The 25,016-nt window shown below is 54.8% G+C and overlaps 1 protein-coding gene across 4 annotated transcripts in view; it reads right to left on the bottom strand.

Annotated features, from left to right (window-relative positions):
- The window catches only part of COQ8A (coenzyme Q8A), a 46,158-nt gene continuing 24,128 nt past the window's right edge, over window positions 2,987-25,016 (bottom strand). For all 4 annotated transcript variants that reach the window (XM_021064416.1, XM_021064418.1, XM_021064419.1 and 1 more), the window contains 13 exons: window positions 23,099-23,485; window positions 22,776-22,842; window positions 11,919-11,993; window positions 8,837-8,959; window positions 7,115-7,200; window positions 6,863-7,003; window positions 6,404-6,485; window positions 6,217-6,310; window positions 5,968-6,109; window positions 5,629-5,736; window positions 5,456-5,521; window positions 5,099-5,185; window positions 2,987-4,047 (listed from right to left, as the gene is read on the bottom strand). In XM_021064416.1, coding sequence (XP_020920075.1) covers window positions 3,760-4,047; window positions 5,099-5,185; window positions 5,456-5,521; window positions 5,629-5,736; window positions 5,968-6,109; window positions 6,217-6,310; window positions 6,404-6,485; window positions 6,863-7,003; window positions 7,115-7,200; window positions 8,837-8,959; window positions 11,919-11,993; window positions 22,776-22,842; window positions 23,099-23,485 — 1,746 coding nt within the window. In that variant the 3' untranslated portion in view covers window positions 2,987-3,759. The remainder of the gene's footprint in view (window positions 4,048-5,098; window positions 5,186-5,455; window positions 5,522-5,628; window positions 5,737-5,967; window positions 6,110-6,216; window positions 6,311-6,403; window positions 6,486-6,862; window positions 7,004-7,114; window positions 7,201-8,836; window positions 8,960-11,918; window positions 11,994-22,775; window positions 22,843-23,098; window positions 23,486-25,016) is intronic.

Genomic DNA, 25,016 nt, shown 5'->3' with positions numbered 1-25,016 from the left:
AAGAAATAAAAGGTATCCAAATCAGAAGAGAAGAGGTAACACTGTCACTATATGCAGATGACATACTACATATAGAAAACCCTAAGGACTCCACACAAAAACTACTAGACTTGATCAAGGAAATCACCAAAGTAGCAGGATACAAGATTAACATTCAGAAATTAGTTGCATTTCTGTATACTAACAATGGAATATTAGAAAAGGAATATAATACCATAATACTTTTTTTTTTTTTTTTGGTCTTTTTAGGGCCGCACCCATGGCATATGGAAGTTCCCAGGCTAGGGGTCTAATCGGAGCCACAGCTGCCAGTCTACACCACAGCCACAGCAACGCCAGATCTGAGCCACATCTGCGACCTACACCACAGCTCATGGCAACACCAGATCCTTAACCCACTGAGCAAGGCCAGGAATCGAACCCGCAACCTCATGGTTCCTAGTTGGATTCATTTCTGCTTTGCCACAATGGGAACTCCCAAAACATAATACCTTTCAAAATCATACCCCCAAAAATTAAGTACCTAGGAATAAGCCTGACCAAGGAAGTAAAAGACTTACATGCTGAGAACTATAAAACATTAATCAAGGAAATTAAAGAGGAGTCAAAGAAATGGAAAGATATTCCATGTTCCTGGATCAGAAGAATATTGTAAAAATGGCCATCCTACCCAAAGCAATCTACAGCTTCAGTGCAATCCCTATCAAATTACATTTTTCACAGAACTAGAGTAAATAATCCAAAAATTTATATGGAACCATAAAAGACCCAGAATTGCCAAAGCAATCCTGAAGAACAAAAGCCAAGCAGGAGGCATAACTCTCCCAAACTTCAGACAATATTACAGAGCCACAGTCATCAAAACAATGTGGTACTGGTACAAAAACAGTCCTACAGATCAATGAAACAAAATAGAGAACCCAGAAATAAACCCAGACAAGTATGGTGAATTGATCTTCAACAATGGGGGTAAGAACATGAAATGGGGAAGACAACCTCTTCAGCAAGTGGTGCTGGGAAAACTGGACAGCTGCATTCAAATCAATGAAACTAGAACACAGCCTCACACCATGCTGAAAAGAAGCCCCAAATGGCTTAAAGACTTAAACATAAGACAAGACACCAATAAAACTCCCAGAAGAGAACATAAAGCAAAACATTCTCTGACATCAACCGTACAAATGTTTTCTTAGGTCAGACTCCCAAAGCAATAGAAATAAAAACAAAAATAAACCAGTGGGACCTAATCAAACTTAAAAGCTTTTACACAGCAAAGGAAACCATCAAAAACAAAAACAAAAAACAAAAAAGACAACCTATAAAATGGGAGAAAATAGTTTCAAATGATGCAGCTGACAAGGGCTTAATCTCCAAAATATACAAACATCACTAATTATTAGAGAAATGCAAATCAAAACTACTATGAGGTAGTAGCACCTCGCATGTGTCAGAATGGCCATCATTAATACGTCAACAAATAACAAATGCTGGAGAGGGTGTAGAGAAAAGGGAACCCTCCTGCACTGCTGGCGGTAATGTTAAATTGGTTCAACCACTATGGAAAACACTATGGAAGTACCTCAGAAAACTAAATATAGAACTACCATATGATCCAGCAATCCCACTCCTGGGCATATATCTGGACAAAACTTTCACTGAAAAAGATACATGCACCCCTACATTCAATGCAGCACTATTCACAAGAGCCAAGAGATGGAAACAACCTAAATGTCCATCGACAGACGAATGGACTAAGAAGATGTGGTACACATACACAATGGAATACTACTCAGCCATTAAAAACAAAATAATGCCATTTGCAGCAACATGGATGCAACTAGAGGTTCTCGAAGTAGTCAAAAAGAGAAAGACAAATACCATATGATATCATTTATATCTGGAATCTAATATACGGCACAAATGAACCTTTCTACAGAAAAGGAACAAATTGATGGACATGGAGAACAGACTTGTGGTTACCAAGTGGGTGGGGGGAGGTGGGATGGACTGGGAGTGTGGGGTTAGTAGGTATAAACTATTGCATTTGTAGTGGATAAGCAGTGAGATCCTACAGCATAACACAGGGAGCTCTATCTAGCTAGTCACTTGTGATGGAATACGATGGAGGATAACGTGAGAAAAAGGGTATATATATCTATATATGTATGACTGGGTCACTTTGCTGTAGAGCAGAAACTGTCAGCACACTGTAAACCAACTACAATTTAAATTTAAATCCCTCCAATAGGGAAAAAAAAACAAAACAAAAAAACAAGTAGTGGTTTGGTCCAGGGGCCACAGTTTGCCAGCCTTTGGCTTAGACTAGCGTGTTTTCTCATCTACAAAATGCTCAGGCCGAGCATCACAGGAGTTAATGTATAACTACAATACATAAACACAGACCTGCAAAGGGCTGTGCAAGCGCCAGCAACAGGTAGGTGCAAGGTGCTGGGCGCCAGGCTAAGCCTCGAGGGCCCCCCAGCAGGTGTCACGGAGACCACCCCACCTCTGCATCCTGTCCCAGAGCCCAGCAGTTCTGTTCTGGTCAACCCCATTTTGAAGAAAGGAATTTTCCTTTAAGAACCCAAAAAACCTCCACGAGAGCCCACTGGGGACCACTCTCCAATTTATTTCACCACCTAATGCACCCTTCAAGGCTTCCCGGTCCATCAGGGGCATTTTGAATGTTCAAAATGCCCCTGGTACCCAGGAGTTAGTTTTGCCCCAGGAAAGCCACCTTACAGAAAGTGCTCCTCAGCCACGCTGATCCCAGGTGCTGATCCCCCCCGCCCCCTGGCCAGGTACTACCCCTGCAGGGAGGTGTCTGCAGTGACCCGCAGTTCCCAACACCACCTCCTAGCCTCTTTCGCAGCAGCCGTGGCAGGGACAGAGGCAAACCTTACAGAAGCATTTGGAGGCAGGAAAGGGCGTGACACTGACCTCGGGCTCGTCAGCCTTTACAAGTGAAGGATTCATACCACAATGCTCAGATTGTTCTCTTTTAATTGAAACAAATGAATCAGACAATTGCAAGAACTGTACGAAAATTAACAGAGCCTGTAATGACCTCTTAGGTCCAACCTGGCACATCCACGAAGGCCCTGGGGCCTGGAGCAGGAGGAAGGGCCCCACGCCCTGCCTTTGAGCCCCCACCCACAGTTCCCACCCCTCCCCACAGGAGGCAGTGGTTTCTCCAGGTGTCAGAACAAAACATCTTGGAACCAGCCAGAGGCAGGGGCGGGGGTCCTCGCCTGGTGAGGTCGTATTTGTTGGCGCTGCTCAGATCAGTGCTTCTCCAGCTCCAGGTCACAGCCCGGAGGGGAAGGCAGAGAACACAAAGCTCATTCTGGAAACAGCCACACACACAAACCTTATACTACATGATAAAATCCCAAAAGGCTCCTCTGTCTGGCTTTTGGTTTTGGTGGCAGGGATTCAAAGGGCGAACCCTCATCTGGTTGTGACATCCGCATTAGCGAAAACCCCTGTTACAAAAAGGAAAAGGAGATAAAACCGTCTTTCTACCAAGAGTCATTTCAGAGGACGGATGAACACTAAGCAGATTCCGACAGACGGCGGTGCGGTTGCATTTTCATTCCGAGCCTCTCACCCGACACCCGCTTAGCCATAAACACCGTGTATAAGCCCCGGCGCCAGCAGCGTCCCCGTCGCAGCAGCCGGCCACCCTCTCCGGCGGGGGCCGAGGCGAACCGCAGCCTCGGCGCCACCGGCTTCTCGCTGGTTGCAGCGCCGCCGCAGCTACTGCTGCTCAGCCTGCCTCCTGCGGTAGTTGCTGTAGGCCTCCTCGAACATGGCCTTGCAGGGGAAGCGGGCCTTCAGCTTGGAGCAGATGAGGAAGGAGCCCCCCATCTTCCTGTGCAGCGAGTAGGTCTCCTCGGGCGGCGGGACCAGCCGGTGCTTCAGCATGATGGGGATCAGGTTGTGGATCTTCTCCGTGGTGCTCTGGGTGCCGAAGTCGAAGGGCTCCTCCGAGGCGAAGGCCTCGCCCAGGATGAGGATGGCGTCCAGGTGGGCATCTTCCATGGCCTGGAGAGCAAGGGGCAGGGCGAGTGGCGGCGAGACCAGGGCCCTCGCCGGCCCCGCTCCCACCACAGCGCCCCAGGCCGAGCGCTCCTCCAAAGCTCTGCCCGGAAGCTGAGCGGGTCACCCAGGTGAGTGTCTCAACCTGATGAAGTGAGGGTAACTGGTGACTAGCATCCATGAGGACGCGGGTTCGATCCCTGGCCTCGCTCAGTGGGTTAAGCACCCCGGCGTTGCCGTGAGCTGTGGTGTAGGTCGCAGACTCATCTCGGATCTGGCATTGCTGTGGCTGTTGTGTAGGCCGGTGGCTGGAGCTCTGATTAGACCCTAGCCTGGGGAACCTCCATATGCTGCAGGTGCAGGCCTAAAAAGACAAAAAAAAACTAAGGAAGGGTAACTGGGACATAAACTCAAACTGCTGGGGCCAGGAAAACATTAACATGTGAACTGGCTCCATCTAAGACAAGAGGCAGCAGCGGTGGGTCTGTGGCAGACGCCGGCTGGGAGCCCCGCCCAAGGGCGCTGGAATTCACAGTTTCTATTAGACCCATTGGTCCAAAAAGCCCCCGAGCTGAGGTGAGCCTCGCCGTCCCCAGAGGGGACAGACCTGAGATGACCTGGGCTCTCACCCATCCCCACAGTCAGGAGAGGAAAGTGCTGCCTTCTGAGTGGCTTCTGGGCGACAGGAGCGCAGATGGTGACCCCTTTCTGTGGAGGGCTGCTGACCCTCCACCACGCCCCGCACCCCTTCCCCAGGGAGGCCCGGGCTCCCCGAGGCCCTGGCCACCAGCCTGACCAGCCCAGGGCTCGGACCTGAAGGTGGGCAGCGGCGCGACATAAAGCAAGGGTCTCAGATGGCCCCTGGCATCTGAGACCCTCGGCACAGAGGCTGGGGCTGTGCTGACCTGGCAGGGCGCTGTGGGGACCCGAGGCAGCAACCGCTGCTGACCCCTTCAGATTTCAGAGGAAAAGCGTGCACAGCACCCACCCACCCTCCCCTAGACTCCCTGAGCCTGGCCCGGGGGGCTCAGCAGGCCCCGTGGTCCCCGGCACTCACCTTGACCTCGTAGCCGGTGAGGAACTTCATCTCTATGGACTTCTTCAGCACGGCCTCCCTGTCCTGGTCGGCAGCCGCCCGGATGACCTGGGCGCAGGCACGGGGGGCACTCGTGGACGGCCTGTTGGCAGGGGCTCCCCAGGGGCAGGGAGCCGGCACCGCCCCTCCCTCAGCTGGATGCCAACCCATGCATCCTTAGCCCTTACTTTCCGGGGTGTGGCAGCTGTAGCCTCACCCAGTGTCACCACCCACTGGGGACAGGCAGGGACACAGAGACATCAGGACAGGGGCCCTCCCTCCCTCTCTCCAAGCCCCAAGCACCCCATCAGGCCAAGGCCAGGCCCAGCCCCCACCAACCTGGATGTAGAGGTCCGTGAAGGATCTGTCATATTCCCGAGTCGCCCCGAAGTCCAGCAAAGCCACCTGGGAAGGGGCGACAGCATGGGACGGCTTGGCCCAGTGGAGCAACAGGGCTGAGACCCCCAGCCCTCTGAGCCCCGCTCCCTGCGGGAGCCCCTCTAGCCACTCACCCTGTGCTGCTGAGGGTCATAGAAGAAGTTGGACCAGTTGGGGTCCGTCTGCATGAAGTGGAACTCGAACAGCTCCCTCAGGCACAGGACCAGGATGTTGTAGCAGATCTGGCAGGAGAGGAACTGGTGATACAGCGCCGGGCCGCCTGGGAGCCCCCGGATCTAGGCCCAGAAGCCTGACTCCTGTTTTCTCCCCATCTTCCACCCCAACCGCCTTCCGCCCAGAGATGACCTTGACTCCAAGGGTAACATCCGGTGGGGAAACGCAGCAGCTTGACGTTCCCTTCCCCCCCCCCCAGGGAGCGCCTCGCGGGGCCCCAGGGCCACCATCTGACACACCTCGTTCCGGATCTCCTGGCTCAGCCCCTCGGCCTGGTCCAGGGGGAAGCCGGACACCAGCTCCGTGGTCAGCACGTGGGGGCTGCAGAGCTCGTCCACGATCTCAGGCACATAGAAGAAGGGGTGGTCCTTCAGCAGCTCCCTAGAAGGGGTGAGAGGTCACAGCCTGGCCACCTGCTCCTCCCACCCCCGCCCTCAGAGCCCTGGAGCCGCCCTGTCTCCAGCAAGGGGCCGGGGGCTGGGCCGCACCTGAACTTGCGGGCACAGGCGGCCTCTCGCTGGTAGTCACACTCGAGGGCCAACTCCCGCCTCAGCACGTCGATCAGGTGCTCGGGGAACAGGCCTGGGCCGGGGGAGCAGGGCGTCAGGGTGGGCCGGGGGCTCCCTGGGGAACCCCCCAGGTCCCCGGAGCCCACCCCACAAGGCAGGCTCAGACCTTCGGGAAGCATGTTGCTCATGTTCAGCACGGCCATGAGGTTGTTGACGTCGCTGTTGATGCTCTGGGCCACGCCGGGGTACTGCGGGGGCGGGGAGAGCGGGGGGCAGACACAGCAGGCCCTCCCGGCGCCCAGCAGCCTCCCAGCAGCGTCCCCCCCAGACCCCGCCCTCCATGGGGCCCAGAAGAGCCGCTGAAGCCCCTGGGCCCACGGCCACCTGTGCTCCGCCCCCACCTCCCCCAGCCCCTCCCCAGGAAGGCCCCACCCCTGCAGCTCAGCCCAGGCAGACGTCACTCTTCCCGCCCCCCGCCCCCACCAAACTTGCTGGGAGCCTGACCCCCTGCCCCAGTCACCCATCAGCAAGTGCTTCTCAGCACCCCGTGCTGACCAGGCGCTGGGGACACAGGTGAGGAGATGCAGGCCCTGCAGGGGGCCAGGGGCTCACGCCGGCGGCCTACCTGGATCTTCATGGCCACCTCGCGGCCGCCCTTCATGCGAGCCAGGTGCACCTGCCCGATGGAGGCAGCGGCAAAGGGCCGCTCCTCAAAGTACTCCAGCTTGTCCCGCCAGCTGGGGCCCAGGTCTTTGTTGAGGGTTTTCTGGAGGGAGATGCCAGGAGGGGGCCATGAGCATGGCCGGGGACCCCCTGAGAAGCCCCCGAGCACACCCACCCCTGCCCCCAGGGCTGCCCGGCGCCCCCCTCGCCTCACCATCATCTGCTTCAGCGGCATGAAGTCGGCGCTCTGCCTCACGCGCTCGAAGATCTTGGCCAGATGGGGGTTGATGAAGGCATCGTCTGGAAGGCAGCCGAGCCGTCAGAACTGCGGGCCGACCCCGCGGAAGGAGGGCACGGGGGCCACGGCAGCCCCCCTGCCCGGCAGACCCGGGGAGGAGGCCGAGCAGAGGGGCCGCCCTGTCCTTCCACACGCTGACCCTGAGGGTCAGAGAAGAGGCCCGGGCCCAACGCCACACAGCAGGCCTGGCCTCGGGTCCTCCTCGCTCTCAGGGAGAATTTCCCCACTGGCACACAGGCCCCGTGCTCTGGAGGGGACACAGGGGCACAGATCTCTACACAATCCCGGAGCACCACCACCAACCACCCCCTCCCCACACCCCAGCCCATTACGCCCCTCCCCGGACCTGGGCACTGGGTGGTCTGCACGCCCAGCCCTGACGTGGGGCGGCCTCTGAGCCCACCCCAGGAGCTGGGAAGGTGGGCTTCCTAGAAAGAGCAGCGCAGCTTCTATGATTATAAAAGAAAGTCATTTAGGAAGTAACGTCCAGTAAAATGTTTTAAAAACCCATAGGAGTTCCTGTCATGGCTCAGTGGTAACGAACCTGACTAGCATCCATGAGGATACGGGGTCAGTCCCTGACCTCACTCAGTGGGTTAAGGATCCAGCGCTGCCGTGACCTGCGGTGCAGGTGGCAGATGCAGCTCGGAACTCTGATTGGGCCCCTAGCCTGAGAACTTCCATATGCCACGGGTGCGGCCCTAAAAAGACACACACACACACAATTTGACTACCTACAGAGAACGACTGTTCTCTTTCCTATGCATTTTTCCCTGACTGCAGCTGTGCTGCCTGGAAGGGGCTCTGGCCTGCCTTCTGAGCTGCTTTCCTCTCATAGCAGCCCCCTCGATCGTTCCCTGTTGCTAAACAGCTTTCTGAAATATTCTGTAAAGTGCACAGAAGCTCCGTAGGCAGCTCAGTGGCCAGACTACAGCTGGTTCACTTTGTTTACTGTAGACCACGAAGAATCCCTGGTACAGCCGCCCGTGCAGAGCCCTGACCAAGCCTCTGAGGCTTTCCTTCTCGGAGAAGGGGTCTGGGCATCCAGAGCTTCCACTGGACCCCCGAGTCCCACGGCAGCACCCGCCCGCCTACCTGGGGAGCAGCTCCTTACACTCGGCCAGTTCGGTGAGTCCACCTGCCTGCTGCGGGGAATTCACTTTGCTCTCCCACTCAGGACACCAGCCCCATGGGCATTCCTCCCGGTGAAGGGAGGCTACTATCAGAAGCCCCTGATACTCAGCTCTGCTCTGGGGCTGAACGGAGCCAGCCTCCTGCTCAGCTGCTGCCACCTCCCCCAGCCTTCTTTCCAAGTCCCCGACATCCCATGGTGGCTAGCCTCGTGAGCTCCCCCACAGGACCCCTGGACCATCATGTGGTGGGGGAGCCAGGGAGCAGGAGCCCATCTCTCAGCAACTTTTAAGATGCCCTCACCTCTGGATATCTCGAAACACTCAAAAGAAGCCAGAAAAACAACCGTGGGCTACTAAGATGCTGTTTGTAAACATCTCAGGTTGGCTTCCACGGCCAGGATTCAAGCACGAGAAGCCAGTGGCAGAAAACCACCCCCAGTCTGCTGCCCAGAGGGGCCGAAGCGCGGCGCCCCCACTGCAGCCGCCCAGGCCCAGCTGCACTCACCCTGGATGCTCAGCATCTGGCCCAGCTTGAGCGCCGCCCCGCGCACCTTGCAGAGCGTGCGCACAATGCGCTCGGCGTTGGCCTCGGACAGGAAGGGGCTGGAATCCAGCACGGCCTTCTTCCCTGTGGAGAAGTCAGGTCACCACGGTGCCCCTTGGGCATCTGTATGCCTCACCCAACTGCACTGGCCCAGTAGCAAGAGGAAGAAGAGGCCAGCAGGGAGCAGGAATGGCCTTAGTGAGGCAGTGGAGGCAGGGGTCGGGGAGGGGGTAGGCACCAGGCCTGGGAGCCCCCCACCCCAGCGGGAGCACCGCAGCCCCTCCATCCACCCAAGCCTGAGTAGGTTGGACCAGCCCACGGGCCACGGACTGTGGGTCTCGGGCAAATCACCACTGGTCCTCCCAGTAAAAACAGGGCCAACAAGAAGACGTCAGGGTTTAAGGCACTTTAAGTGCAATGCGATAAATCCCCAGAGATCCCGGCATGGAGCCTGATGCCAGAAGCTCCATCACCGTCTCTCCTCCTGAGTCCATGAAACTGGCCATGCGATCCTAACTCCACATTTCATACCCACCTCCAGATGCCGGAGAAGGTCCCCGGGGCCCCCAGGTCTACACGCACACGTGCACAGCGCCTCTCCCTCCATATCAGTCCCTGCCGAGTCACTGTCCCTCCCCCCCCAGTGTACTGGACAAAGGTCGCCAGCACCGAGTCCCTGGACACCCACTTGGGGCCTGCTAGTTGCTGTGAGAGTAAAATCCTCAAGGGAGAGGAGCTCAGGGTCAAGGACAGGGCTCCCCAGCAAGTGCCCGCCTCTCCCCTCTGCCCACAGAGGCCCTGCAGCTCCCTGCGGCCAGCTGACCTGGGTGAATGGGGACCTTGGTCCAGCACCCTTGGGGTGGGAGGGTGCAGGACGGTGCTCAGGGTGACAAGGAGAGGGCGACCCTGTGACATCTGATGCTTTTGCTGCCCTCTGTCCTGTTAGGACAGAGTTGGACCAGAAACCCCCGGGGCTACCCCCAGGACACCCGGCCCTTTCCTCAGCCTGCATCACCATGGGCCTGGCCCAGTGCTCAGAGTTGGTCTGAGCCGGCTCCGCAAGGGGAGCAGGGGAAGGGGCCAGCACACCAGTGCCCTCTGCCCTGGGGGCATGTCCTGGCCCTGATAGACGGGCGGGTAGCGGGGGGTGCTAGGAGATGGGAGACTTGAAGACCCGCAGCTGTTGGGCCCACACAGGGCTTGGCTCACTCGCAGGGTCCCAGATGGCAGGACAGGGTCCTGGGAAGCAGAGAGATTTGAGCTCCAAGGAAGAGGCAAGGCAGCCGTGGCGCATAGGCAGGGCCACTCCAGGACGGCTGGGCTGAGAAAGGCCTCTGGATCACCCACCCCCGCCCCAGGGACAGCAGCAGAGTCCAAGGCTGCGGGACGGGCAGTCCCCTACATCCACTCTGCCCTCCACAGGCCCTGAGGGCTGGGGACCCCAGCCATGTCCCTGACGACGGGGGAAAGCTGGGAGAGAAGGCCATCCCCCCCGCCCCAGGCAGGGTGGGAGAGTTCCCCCAGCCGACCTGAGCTGATGGCAGCCAGTGTCCCTGAGATTGATTTAGGGCTAGAGCCTTGCCCCTAGAGCTTTCCAGAAGCCCCTCCGCACCCTGGCCCGTCCCCACAGGCTGGAGTCCGTGTCCCCGCCTGGGCCAGGCTGGCAAAGCCAGGGAAGCCCAAGGCCACAGTGGGCAGGTCCCCACCCAGCAGAGGCTCCCCAGGCCCAGGAGTTCCAGAACCCCTCAGGAAGCTGCAGAACGTCCCACCTGGGCCTGAGCCCACGTCCTGCTCTCAGGCTGGTGGCCCCCTGACAAAGGACAGCAGCTGTGACCTTGGAGCCAATGCAGCCTCTTCCTGCTTGGAGGCAGCAGGATGGAGAGCAGCCAGTTTCGGGGCGGGGGACAGCAGGAGGGGGGTGCACCTGGGACCGCTGGCTTCTCACTCTGGAGAGGGCCAGGCTTCACTTCCCAGAGTGTCTGAGTGCCGACACTAAAAATACCCTCCCTAATCCCCTCTGTCCTCCAGCCTCTTCCAAGGACACACACCCCATGTCACCTGCACTCAGGGACCTGTGGGACAAGCTAGCGCCCTCTCTCTGAGGCCCCTTGGCCTCTCAAGACAGTCTTTCCTGAAGGTGACCCGGGACCATCCAGGCAGCTGATAGGCCCCCCTCAGGCCCCCTGGGAGCTGGCCCCAGACTGCAGCCAGGCCTCAGGGACCACAGTACAGTCCCCAGGGATGGAGGGAGGAGGTATTAGGTACTGGAATGAGCTGATGTCCCCTAAACAGGCCAGGGGCAGGGGGCACTCAGCCCAGAACTTCAAGTCCGTTTTAAGACATCCACCAAGCAGACAGCTCTTGCAGGGCTGCTCTCGATTGCCCCCAGGACCCCCTTAAAGGGGAAGCCCCCTCCACCTACCTAGCCCACCCCCCACACCTGGACGGCCTGGGGGAGGGGCCCAGGTGGGAGGGGTGGAGCCTCCTGCTGCCCCGCCCATCAGCAGAGCATCCTAAGCCCGGTTTCAGAGCAGCTGGTCTACGGAGTCCCGCCCACAGTGCTGCCAGACTAGGGGGCACTGAGAGCTCTGCCCTGACCCCAGGCAACCTGGGACACAGAGACGGAGGGTCTGAGGCAGAGAGGTGATGGCCCCCCAAGGTCACCGAGGTGGGAGATGGGAGGCCCCCAGGTCTATTCCAGCAACTCCCACATTCCTCATCCACAGCCAATGGGGAACCCCAGGCAGGTGACCTGGCCGGACCCAGGGGCCCAGCAGCTCTGGGGAGTAGGGGCAGAGGCAGGGCCAAACCAGAGGAGCAGGGGGCCGGCCAAGTGTGTGGGCTGGGCTAGGAGCAGAGCGGCCTCCAGGTCTTAGACTCCAGGGGTGAAGCCAAATGTGCCAAACACACGGTGAAAGGGGCCCTGGTGGCCAAATACAAGGCCACCCGAGACCAACACTCTGGGAACACAGGTGGGAGCTGGGGATGACAGACCCACCTCCCAGGGTCCACCCTGCCCCTTCCAGTCAAGGGCCCAGCTCACCTGAGGGGTCCTCGGGGCGAAGGCTCTTCTTGGCAACCTCAGCCAGTGCCCCAAAGCCCAGACCCACAGCAAGACCTGCAAGGAGAGGGTTGAGGGCACTGGGCATCTGCTTAGGCACTGGGCATGTGCCCATAGCCCCTCCACCTACGAGGCCTGGAGCTGCCCCAGAGATACAGCCTCGCTTCCCAGGGAGCCTGGCTGACACTCCAGACACCTTGGGGCGGCGGTGGCAGGGGGGCAGCGGCAGGAGACACACACCTGCTGTTTTCAGGATCTGGCTCACTGCAGGTGCTCGCAGGGGAAAAGCCTCCCCCCCACCCCACCCCCTTCACTACAGGCTCCCAGGACACGCGAATACACCCCAAGTCAACGTACAACTGGGAGCCACACTGCAGGGGGGGCCCAGCAGAGATGGAACATGGACCAGGAATGGTCTTGGGCCAAGGACATCCTGACAACTAGGCAGCCCCTTGGGACACAGCCGCCCTCTTCACAGTCTGTGTGAAAAGCCTCCAATACTCCAGAATTCTCTAATTCTTCACGCGGCCATAAGAAGCATTACTGCTGAACACAGAGCAGCTGTTGGTGGGAGGCGCAGTCTTTCTCATTTGCCTTTTTAGGGGCCACACTCACGGCATGTGGAGGTTCCCAGGTTAGGAGTTGAATTGGAGCTGCAGCTGCCAGCCTACACCACAGCCACAGCCACGCCAGATCCGAGCCAGGTCTGCGACCTCCACCACAGCTCACGGCAACGCCGGATCCTTAACCCACTGAGCAAGGCCCGCGATCAAACTGCATCTTCATGGATGCTAGTCTTGATCCTGAGCCACAAGAGAAACTACAAGAGTGGGAACATTTTGCAGAAGCCACGGGGGCTCCGGCCACAGCCCTCCTTGTGGGGAAGGCCTGCAGGCTCCAACGAGCTGCCTGAGGACAGTGGGGAGCAGGCCCTCCAACTCCCTGCAGCAGCCTTGAAATCAAGGTTTATTGACACCTCGTTTATCCAGAGGTTGAACCGGATGATCCCAACTGTCTGGGAGAGGTCAGAGGAGCCCAACGGGTGCTACTAAGTCCACAGAGAAAGCCCAGGAGCCTGGCTCAGGGACTGCCTCCTCCACTTTAGACACAGCTCCGACTGGCTTGGGGTGGGGAGGGGGCGCATTAGCCAAGAGAGTGAGGAGCCCAGGGATGAGCACGCCGACCACAGCAGATGGGAAAGCAGAGGCCCAAGAAGGACTCCACAGATGCCCCGGGACCAGCGGGCCTTGGGGCTCACACCGGGCAGGGGTCCTGCTCATGCTTCTATTTGCCAAGATCTCTACAATGATTGCACGTTACTTTCATGAAAAACATCGCTGAATTTACTGAAAAAGTTATTTAATGAAAAAATAAATTGTCAAAAAAATCAAAAGAAGATAACCCAATTTTTAAAACGTTTTTGCAATACCTCTTACCTCCCATTGGGCAGGTGCAGCCTCTGCTTCACCAGCCGTAATGGCTGTGAGGGCTAAAGAGCTGAGTTAGAGACGCGTACCTGGCTGGGCCCAGGGCAGCTACTCAGGGGTTTGGTCCCCGTTACTGCCCTCACTCCAATTCAAAGGGTTAGACAGTGCTGCCCAAGGAACAGCATGGCAGTCATGTATATAACTTTACATCTTCCAGTAGCCACATTAAAAACGGCAAGCAGCAGCATGTGAAATGAATTTTGATCATATATTTTATTTAACCCAGTGTACCCAAAACACTGTCATTTCCACAAGCACTCAATATAAACATGGTTATCGAGATTTGGGAGTTGTTGTCTGCTCGTTTTGTACCAGGGCTTCAAAATCCAATGTGCATTTTACCGTCAGAGCACATCTCAGCTTGGAGCAGCCACCTTTCAAGTGCTCGGCACCCCACGCTGCTGCTGGGGCAGCACAAGGGCAGCAGAAGTCAAGCTCTGGAGACCATGGCAAGAAGGCACAGTCCTCAGGAAACGCCCCCAAAAACAGCGGGGTGTGTGGGGATGGAGGTGCCAGGCTTGCTTCCCTCTGACACTGCTCCCCCGCCCCCCACCCAGCTCCAGAGGACACTGGGCACCGAGCCGGAGTTGTGTCTCTGATCAAACATTAACTCCCCGCTATCCACCTCCACCTGACCCAGCACAATATCTGACTTAGCAAAATAATGATAACAGGAACATTAAATTTTAAACTGCAGTAACCTTCAGCAATACATCCACCTCTAGATTTTTCTCTGCCTAGGTCAAGTCCAAAGCCAAGACTGCAGAAGAGGCAGATGCATCAAAGGGGACCCAGCTGGCCACTCGTGCAGTCACCAAGCCTCTGACTCTGCTGGGCCCGCCTCGGGTGCTCTGTCAAACTCTTCTCTGGCCGCTTCTGGGCTGCCAGGCAGAGCCAAAGCTTTCCAAGGCCAAGGGCCTGTCACTAAACACTGAATCTCTGAGTGAACATTCCACAAAGGAGGCCATAGGCTCCTTCTGCGGCCCTGGGAGCTCCCTCGGGACCAGCCCAATGCCAGAACCAAGGAGTTGCCAACTGAAAGGCTCCCCCTGCAGCTCAGCTGGTGAGAGCTAGCCCTGACCTTGACCTCAGGGGCTCCGGCTCTACCGATCCAAGAATAGGCTGGTCCTCCCACCCTCCCCAACCTGGCTGAGCTTAAAGCCAGTCTCAGGCCCTCGTGCACAAGCAGGCAGGGCCCCGCCACGCTTCCTCCACGCAGAGCAGGTGCACCAGGGCTGCTCCTGGAACATCAGCACCTCTGCCTTGCTGCCTCCACTCGGGTCCCCCGCCTGGGTGAGGACGTGCCGGAACCAGTGCTCGCTCACTCTCCAGGGTCACCCCCGCCCTCAAAATAGTGCCACTCCTTGTCCTGACCCACAGTCCGGCCCAGCCTGGCCCACACAGCCCACTAGGAGGTCCTGGAGGTGACAAGACTCAGAACTGGCTCCGTGGCCCCACGGCCACCGCTGGCAGCCAGGCTGCCACCCCAGCCTATGAGGCGGCGCCAGCCCCTCCCAAGAAAGCTCTAGACATTTCTCTCACAAACGGAGGCTTTGCAGACAAGAAGCATGGGGGAGTGAGGAGCAGGTCCCCAGGGCCCAATCAGTCCCTGCTGAGCAAATGGGCTTCCGTCCAGACCGGCACAGAGGTGACAAAAAATAAAAACAAAACTCCTGCCAGCAAACAGCGCCACCTACGAGGAGGCTTGGGAAGAGTTTCTGTTCCTGCCAGCCCCCAGGCAGGCCTGCGGAGCAAGGCTGGACGGAGGGCCTCTGCCATAGCAAGGGCACAAGCCCGCTTCACTCACGCCGGACCCCCGTGTGCCACACTGTTCTAAGCCCTGGCTTTCAGCAACACACCCAACCTGAGGAGATGAGAAGGTTTGCACAGGAAAGGCAGGGGGCCAGGCTCCTTCCCGTTGCCTCCAGAGGCTCCCGAACCCTTAGGAAGGTCCCTTCTTCCTCCCTCCCTGCATCCCCCCGCCAGCCCAGCGTCAGGCCCCAGCATCGGAGGAGGGCAACAGGAAGGGGTGGTGGAGGCAGCTCCCCGCAAAGGGTTCTAGGTTCTCAGAACACGGCCAGGGTGGGAGAGGAATTCAGGGGCGCCAGGCGCAGACCCCAGCTGTATGACAGAGGCCTCCTCCTGGTCCCAGGACTGTTACAAATACACATATGGCCCTGGGGGACTGGGGACTGTGGCTCAGCTTCCTCGTCTGTAGCTGGAGACACTAACTGCCTCAATTTCCTCACAGAGCTTCTAAGAGGGCAAAACAGGCAGCAAAGCTCCTTTTATTTTATTTAGTTTTTTAGGGCCACACCTGCAGCATATGGAGGTTCCCAGGCTAGGGGTCCAATCGGAGCTGCAACTGCTGCCCTACACCACAGCCACAGCAATGCGGGATCCAACCTGCGTCTGCAACCTACATCATAGCACACAGCAACACCAGATCCTTAACCCACTGAGTGAGGCCAGGGATTGAACCTGCGTCCTCATGGATACTAGCTGGGGTCATTACCACTGAGCCACAATGGGAACTCCCGAAGCCCCTTTTAAAGTAGGCACCCACAAAAGCAGAAACCAGGCTCCTCACCCCTGCAAGGGTGTAGAAGTTCGCCTGGACCTACAGAGCATCTGGCTTGCTGCCTCGGGGAGCACAAGGGAAGCGTTGGATGCCTAGAACAATAGCACACGTGCAGCATGCGCCCTGAGGAAATCAGGCAGCAAAGTTGGTGTCACTGTGTGCTACCCAGCGAGGGGACACCAGGGCAGCCCCCGTCAAGCCCAGGACCTCAGGTCTCTACAACCTCAATGAAAATCGAGTGCCCTATTGATAAACGTTTGTAGAGGAAAAGCCTGACTTTAGACATGGAGCATGGGGTGCTCTAAGACAAAAAAAAATTTTTAAAGACAAAAAATATTTTTAAAAGGAAGGAAGAGAGGGAGGGAAGAAAGAAAGAGAGAAAAGAAAAGAAAGGGAAAAAATTCAATAGTCTTGCGAACTATTATTTATTTTATTTATTTATTTATTTAGTGTTTTTAAGGCTGCACCTGTGGCATACGGAGGTTTTCGGCGAGGGGTCGAATCAGAGCTACAGCCACTGGCCTACACCACAGCCACAGCCACGCCAGATCCTAAACCCCCTGATCGAGGCCAAGGATCGAACTTGCATCCTCCTGGATACTAGTCAGATTTGTTCCCATTAAGCCACAACTGGAACTCCCGAACTATCTTCCAAAGAAAAGTTTTTTTCTAGGGGTGAGGGTTCCTTAACCTTTCACCTTTTAAAAATAACAGGATTCCCAAAGGTCCATTCCTTCCTGGCCCACTCTTTCTCATGCTAGCACCTGTTTTCAAATAGCATCTTTCAAAATCCTTTCTACACAGACTCTGAACATTCTTATCTTTTTCTCTCTCTCCATTTTTTGTGTCCTCTCTATTTCTCTTACTTAGGATTCCCCTCTTTCTGCCTTAAAGACATGGATTAACTTCCCGGGTGAAGGTCCTGGTAACCACCAAAGTACTCTGCACATAATGCTCAAGTCCTTTAGGCAAGTTTTCTCTAGTGCCTAATTTATCTATTAGTCTCATTTCTATAATCATCCAGTTCTCCCTCAGCCCATAGGTCAGAGGAGATGACAACATCCCCTCTAAATCTCTAAGGCTGAAGCACAAAGGAAATAGACAGAAAAGAGTAGAGGAGACACAAGCACAGAGGAGAAAGATCTAATATATGTCTAACTGAGGTACCAGAGGGAAAGGAAAGAGACAACAGGGCAGACACAGAATTTGCAAAAACGATCAGAATTTTCCAAAGCCGATAAAAGGCATCAAGCCACTGATTCACAAAGCTCTGCAACCCCAAGCAAGATAAAAGCAAAGTAAATCACACCCAAACATGTCACAGTCACACTGCTGAAAACCAAACGCAAAAAGAAAATTTTTAAACCAGAGAACAAAAACACATATTATTTTCAAAGGAGCAGCAATAAAATGAATAGCTAAGTTTTCAACAGGAATAATGGAAGTAAGAAGACATGGCATAACATTGCTAAAATGGTCAAAAGAATTCATTTTTAACATGGAATATTATACCCAGCCAAAATACCTCCTAAAATAAAAATGATTAATGATTAGCAAACTATACTATAAAGATAGTTCTTCTGAGAAGAGGAATTATGGTCCCAAAGATAATTATAAAAATGAAGGGAGAGGAGCTCCCATAGTGGCGCAGTGGTTAACGAATCCGACTAGGAACCATGAGGTTGCGGGTTCAGTCCCTGCCCTTGCTCAGTGGGTTAACAACCCGGCATTGCCATGAGCTGTGGTGTAGGTTGCAGACGCGGCTCAGATCCCGCGTTGCTGTGGCTCTGGTGTAGGCTGGTGGCTATGGCTCCGATTAGACCCCTAACCTGGGAACCTCCATATGCCGTGGGAGCGACCCAAGAAATAGCAAAACAAGACAAAAAAAAAAAAAAAATGAAGGAGAAAGAAAAACAAAAAGAGTAAATATGTAGGTAAATCTAAATTCATAGGTGCTGTGCAAAGAAATAATATCTTTGAAGATTTAATATACCTTAATAATTTAGTACATAATATAAAACATGTAGAAACAAAATGCATATTCTCATTAACATGCACACATACATACACAAAGAAGGGATTCAAAGTGTGCTAAAGTGCTAGCATTACTGGGGAAGTAGTAAAAATAACTGTTCCTACTATAGTGTAATAAGGCAAGGATGTATGCTGTAATCTCAAGAGAAGCCACTAAAAGAATAATAATAACACACAAACTAATAAAGAGAAAACATGTACAATAAAAAGGACTCTGATTAATTCAAAAGGCAGCAAGACAAGTGGGGAGAGGGAATGGAGAAGGGACAGACTAAGAGGCACCAACGACTACACTACAAGGAAGAAGCTACGAGGATATATAGTACAATGCAGAAAATATAGCCCAAATTGTATAATAGCTACAAATGGAATATGACCTTTAAAAATTGTGAATGCCTATGCTGTATCCCTGAAACTTATATATATCTCAACTATATCTCAATTTTTAAAAAAATAAAATTAAAAAGAATGGGAAGACAGATGAGAAAATAGGGAAATAACAGATGGGTCAAACAGTAAACAAAGACTAAGACAGTAACTATAATCCCCAATACATCAGCAATTCCATTAAATGTAAATCACAAGGGGGAAAAAAACTTTTATACATTTATATATTTTTATGTATTTTATATATTTTATATGTTTTTTATATTAAATATAAGGACACAAAAAAAGTTGAAAGTAAAAGGAAGGAAAAAGACCATGCAAACATCAACCCCTCCCCCAAAAAAGGCTGAAACACATCTATACTAACATCAGACAGTCTAGACTCTCACAGACATAAGGAGAGATATTACCTAATAATGAAGGAGTCAGTCCTGAGAGGACATAAGAATTCTAGGAGTTCCCATCATGGCTCAGTGAAAACAAATCTGCCTAGTATCCATGAGGATCCCTGCTCTCACTCAGTGGATTAAGGATCCAGCGTGGCCGTGAGCTGTGGTGCAGGTCGTAGACGTGGCTGGATCTGCCGTGGCTGTGACTGTGGTATAGGCCAGCAGCTACAGCTGCAATTGGATCCCTAGCCTGGGATCCTCCATATGCCAAAAAAAAAAAAAAAAAAAGAGAGAGAGAGAGAGAATTGTAAATCTGTAAGCAACCAAAAACATTAAAACTTCAAAACATTAAAACAAAAAATTGACAGAATCAAGAGGCAGGTAAATTCATGATTATAGCACCAGACTTTCAAATGTCTCTCTTGATGGCTGACAGTATAAACACATCCAAAAAGAATCATTAAAAGACCTGATCAACATGAGTAACAGACTAGATAGATAAATAAACTGCTCCCAACAATGCCAGAATTCTTTTCAGATATGCATGGAACATTTATCAAAATATTTATCAAAATATTTCCATTGGAGTCAATGGCAAGACCCTTATTTCACAAAATGGAAAACCAAGTCAGGAGCCCAGAGCATAGGAAACAGCGTTGGAATTAGAGCCAAAATAGTACGATGATTTAAGCCCAGTTCTGTCCTCAGATCCAGTATCTGACCCTAGCTTTCATTTTATTCTTCAACAAAATCATGCCCACAGCATCACAGCCATAATATCCCACAGCCAAACTGGACCTAGGGCTCCTGCTGCATCTCAGCATCAAAATGAGCCACCCAAACTGGAAAGCCTCTGCCTTCTACCTCCATAGAGCAGAGCGTTTTCTGCTGACCTTCTCAAATAGAACCCTACCTTCCTGAAGTCTAGAGCAACCCCCTCCTTCGTACCCCCAGTGTAAAAACTTCCTAAAGTCTGTAGGTCTACACCTCAAAAACATCTCACCCATGGAAGTTCCCATTGTGGTACAGTGGAAACAAATCCGACTAGTAACCATGAGGTTGTGTGTTTGATCCCTGGCCTCTCTCAGTGGGTTAAGGATCCTGCATTGCTGTGAGCTGCGGTGTAGGTCACAGACTTGGCTCGGATCCCACGTTGCTGTGGCTGTGGTGTAGGCCAGCAGCTACAGCTCCAATTCAACCCCTAGCCTGGGAACTTCCACATGCTGTGGGTGAGGCCCTAAAGAGAAAAAACAAAACAAAAAATCTCACCCTCACAAGGGGAAGAAAGGCTAGAAGTGTTTTCTAGAACAAAGTAGAGCAGTGTTCATTCAAACTGTTTTGACCTGTGAGTAAGCCACATATTTCAAACTGTTTAGACCCACGCATAAACCGTCTATTTCACACTGCAATCGAAGATGTTCATAAACAGTTTGTTCCTATCTCTGAAACAAATATTTTTGCAACATTTGTTCTATTTATTTGCAGTTCTAAGGATCTATGGTATTAATTCAGATCCTTTCCTATTCTATTTAGTTTTTTAAATGTTGGTCCTGACCCACTAAACTGATTTCACACTCACTAAAAGGGTCACAACGTGCAGTGTGAAAACCCTCCGGATGAGACAGAAGGTCTAGAATTTACCTCTGGGGCCAGAACAGCACGTTCTTTCCAGACCTGGCTCTTCTCTGCTCCCATCCGGCCACCTACAATCCTGAAACACGAGCTGCCAACTTCTCTGGCAACAGCGTGAGCAGCTCAGAATCACAGCTGCAAGCAAATCCCCACCAGAGACACGGGAGAACAGCTCCAGGCACCTGTCATCAGGGGCTCAAGAGGCTCCTGGGGGTGCAAAGCCCTACAAAGGCCAGGGCTTCTCCTTCCAACCTGGCTCCCTCTGGCGACCCATCACCGCCCCTGAGTTTAATGAAGCTGTCCTTTGGTTCTACACGCTTTCCTGAAAACTCTTTCCACTTCACTGCTTTCCTGAACCCACCACCCAAAAGGGCCCGATTTGTCTGCTTCGCCAGGATTCCCACCAAACGTGAACCAGCCATCGTCACCTTCATCACGATCACGTTTCCCAAAGAGGTCCCCCTCTGCCCCATGCCCCCAGAGACTCCTAAGAGAGGAGTATACCTATTCTAAAATGCATGAAACCAAGCCTTCTGGGGACAAGGCTCTGCGGTGAGCCCTGGTCCTGAGTGCTGGGAGGAGGACTAGGTTACAGAGAACAACTACAGAGGAAGAAGAGAGTTCTCACCCTCAAATGCATGGGGGAGAGGAGAAAACGTCCATCCAATACTCTAATAATAATTAATGTGACCCAGTAGCCCCTGAGCAACGCAGCCAATGTGCCAAGTCTTCACCAGAGGCCGCCAGAGCGGTGACCCTCAAACCCACTTCAGTAGCGGCACCCCAGGGAGCTATGATGCGCCACAGGGAACTGTCGGAAATGTTACCCTGTTAAAGTGAAGTGAAGCTATAGCTGTGTGCAAAAGCTCAGGTCATACTTCACGCCAGATTCTTGAAAAGCTAGGTAGCAGCAGATGCCACATTTTAAGATAACAATTGGGGAAGAAAATCAGAGTTGAGAAAATTCTATCCAATCACCCTAGTTTACTCTGCATGTAAAGAAGTCGGCCGGCCATCACTCAGTGTCAGAACTCAGGCCCGGGGCCGGCTCCCGGAGTAACAGGTTCTCAGGGGGCACAGAGCCCGTCTGAACAAGGAGCAAGCTGGGTTTCCCAAAGGGGAGAGGCAGCGGGGAGGAGAGCGTGCCTGACGTTCGGTCCACGGAGGGAGACACAGGAGCCAGCAAAGCAAAGGCAGGCAGAGAATGGCCCAGCCGCATGACAGGGGCCCTTCATGACTGCTCCGCACAGGTATCGACATGAACCAGTCAGACCCTACTACACACCAGCCTCGCCAATAAGCACTCAAGTCGCCAAAGCTGTTACTTTCATTTGTTGTTCTGTCTGGAAAACGTACTGAAAACAGGTGAGCTTTAGAGTAACGTGCTCCCAGTCACTCCATCTGCAAGTAGAACCATCGCAAAGGATGGTACTTTCTTTTTAGGGCCACACCTGCAGCATATGGAGGTTCCCAGGCTAGGGGTCGAATCTTAGCTGCAGCTGCTGGCCTACACCACAGCCACAGCCATGCCAGATCCGAGCTTCATCTGCGACCTATGATACAGTTCATGGCAACGTCGGATCGGTAACCCACCAAGCGAGTCCAGGGATTGAGCCCGAATCCTCATGTATACTAGTCGTGTTCGCTGAGCCACAACAGGACCTCCCAAAGGATGGTACTTTCAATGTAAACCGCTTGGCAGGGAGTAAGGATCAGACATGACAACAGCAGACACAAGCACTGCAAACTTTCTCTATAAAACGATCGTCCAACTCAGACAGATAGCACAGCTGTACTGAGCACAATGGCCACTCAAAGAAAAGGACAAACTCCCGCCTCCACAGCACATGCACATGGCCCAGGGCTCAGGACCATGGCATCTCATTATCATTCCACCGACACGAGCAGGCCTGAGGCAATCCACAAACGGGCCCCCAAATGTTCAGGGTCCCAGGGGAAAAACCACTGTGTGCAGGAGTAAAACTGCCAGTGAAGAGCTCTTACTCCTGTTCCGCCTCCTCCCTGCAGCGGCCTCCAAAGGCCTGAGTGAAGAGCTGACCACAGATGCCGTCCCCCAGATGTGGCCAAAGAGTTGGCCAAGCTGCAGCCCACAGCACCACACCAGCCACACCCCAACCCCCAGGGGTGACTTGAGGCAGAGACGGGATCACCCACCCCTGGAAGACATCCAGGAATGCCTAACACATGAGCTTCCACCCTCCCCAGGACACCCCTGGGTCCTCACTGTCCCCACCTCACTCAGGCCCCATGGTGGTCCCAGCTCCACCGCCAGGACCTGTATGCCCGGGCAGGCACAGCCACACCTTACCTCCAAAGTTGGCCAGCCGCCCGATCCGCGTAACCGGCACCTTCCGCTCACGGGCACGCTCACTGAGCTGGAGGGAGAGGAGGAGGAGACCTCAGGGGGTCGGGGACTGGGTTCAGCACCAACCTTCGGGGGTTCATGCTGCCCCCCATGTCCCCTCTCCTCCCCCAAAGGCAGCTGCTCAGCCCAGCAGCACACTCGACCCCGAAGAGGCCTCTGTGTGCCTTAAAGTCCAGGCCACAGCATTCGGAGACGGTCCCCAAGGGGGCCTGACACCGCAGCACCGTGGGAACCACCCCAGCCCCAGGCCGGCCTCCCGCACGCACCATCTGCTTGTGGGGCTTGCTCTCGGGCCGAGCCTTGGCCTGCCGGGCCTTCTCAATGTCCTCGGCCGTGAGGCCCCCCACGGGGGACTGGTCCTGGTGGAGGAACCGCCGCTGAAGGCCCGTGGAGGAGAATGGGTCCCTGGGGTCGGCAAAGAGCCTCCTGTTCACCCCGCCCAGAGGGTGGGCGGCCTGGCCCGGGAACCCGCCTTCCCTAAAGGGTCCACTGGCAGCATAGGCAGGAGCCGGGCCCTGGCTGCTGGTGTGATCCTGGGCTTGCTCGGAGGAGGCGGCGGCAGAGAAATCCTCGACCCTCGGCCCTGAGAAGTGGAACTCGGCTTGTGGGTCATCGAAGCTCTCGGAGTGGGGCTCTTCATGCCTCTCCTGGCCCTGCAGGGAACGAAAGGGGTGAGGAGTTCCCCCTGTGGCTCAGCAGAAACAAACCCAACCAGTATCCATGAGGACACGGGTTTGATCCCTGGCCTCACTCAGTGGGTTAAGGATGCAGTATTGCCGTGAGCTGCAGTGTAGGTCACAGACATGGCTCAGATCTGGCATGGCTGTAGCTGTGGTGTAGGCTGGTAGCTGCACCTCTGATTCGACCCCGAGCCTGGGAACCTCCAATATGCTGCGGGTGCAGCCCTAAAAAGACCAAAAAGAAAAGAAAGGAAGCCAGCGGGAGAGCTGCAAGAGGCCAGCCAGCACTCCTCCCAGGGGCACCCCCTTCCACCAGGGCCACCCCACCCTCACCCTCCCAAGAGTCACACCACATTCTGCCCAAGGCTGGGGCCAGTTCTGCGGCTGAGCAGAGGCCTGGGGAGCCGGGGTGGGGGTGGGGGGCTCCATCTTGGGGTCCTGAGCACCTGCTGGGGGCCCACTGGGACCAGGTGAGTGACAAGTTCTTCACCTGTAAGCTGGGCAAAGGAGAGGCCACCAGGGCTCTGAGGAGGGAGAACTGGGGAAAAGACAGTAAAGCCGTGAGAAGCTCAAGCACAGGCGGGACCAGCAGGGGCGAAGCAGCAGCAGACAGGGAGGAGGCCCTGCCTCCCTAGGCCAGCGCCCTGCTGCACAAGTGGCTCCCACCAGTCAGCCTTGGGCGTCCCAAGGGGCTCTCACCCGAGGGCCTGTCACAACTAGGACCAGCCCCGGCTCTCCCGGGAGCAAGGGCTACAGGGCAGGGTTACACCATGTCTCCCTTGGAACAGTAGCCAAGGCCTGAACTTCAAGCCCAGGTTCTTTCTTTGACCCCTCTCTGCCACCTTCTCCTTTGAAAACAGGGGTGTACCCCCAGTCACAGGGTTATGCGGGGCACAGACAAGGCCAGGGGATGGTGCCAAGATGCTACAATTAGCACAGCACTGACTCCTGAAAGGGGGGTTGGGGCTTGGATTCCCTGCTTCCCCAGAAGCGGATTCAATGTGCGTGCAGCCCACAGGTTCTGCAGAGATGGCTGCAGAGCCCAACACCTCCTCACTGCAGCTTTATACGACATGGTGGGGTCTAACAGACAGACCCGCCCTCCAGAGGAAGGAAGAGACACGCTGTCACTCTCATCTCCTACATGGGACACAAGGCTGCAGGAGCTGCAGTCCTCGGTAAAGGACCATCAGGAAGCCGATGGCAGAGCAGGCTAAGCCTTGACCCCCGGGCCGCCTCGAGGTCGCCTGGCAGCCCCTTCCCCAGAACAGACTCGAACTGTACTGAATGGAGGGGCATCTCTCCAGATGCCAGGGGAGCCCCGAGGTGAGGAAGCCTGAGGCAGGGTCCTGAGAGCTATGTAACTCCAGGAATCCCCTCGCTGGCTGCGGACCCATAACTCCTTCTGCCCCATCACCCCGCCTGCTGCCCGCCAGCCAGCCCTGCGTTACCACAACCTGTTTATGTGCCAGCCAAGGGGGCCCAGTGTCTCAAAGGGACCAGA

Source organism: Sus scrofa, chromosome 10 (genome assembly GCF_000003025.6).
Source record: "Sus scrofa isolate TJ Tabasco breed Duroc chromosome 10, Sscrofa11.1, whole genome shotgun sequence".
Classification (NCBI taxonomy): Eukaryota; Metazoa; Chordata; class Mammalia; order Artiodactyla; family Suidae; genus Sus; species Sus scrofa.
This window is presented reverse-complemented; position numbering and strand designations above follow the sequence as displayed.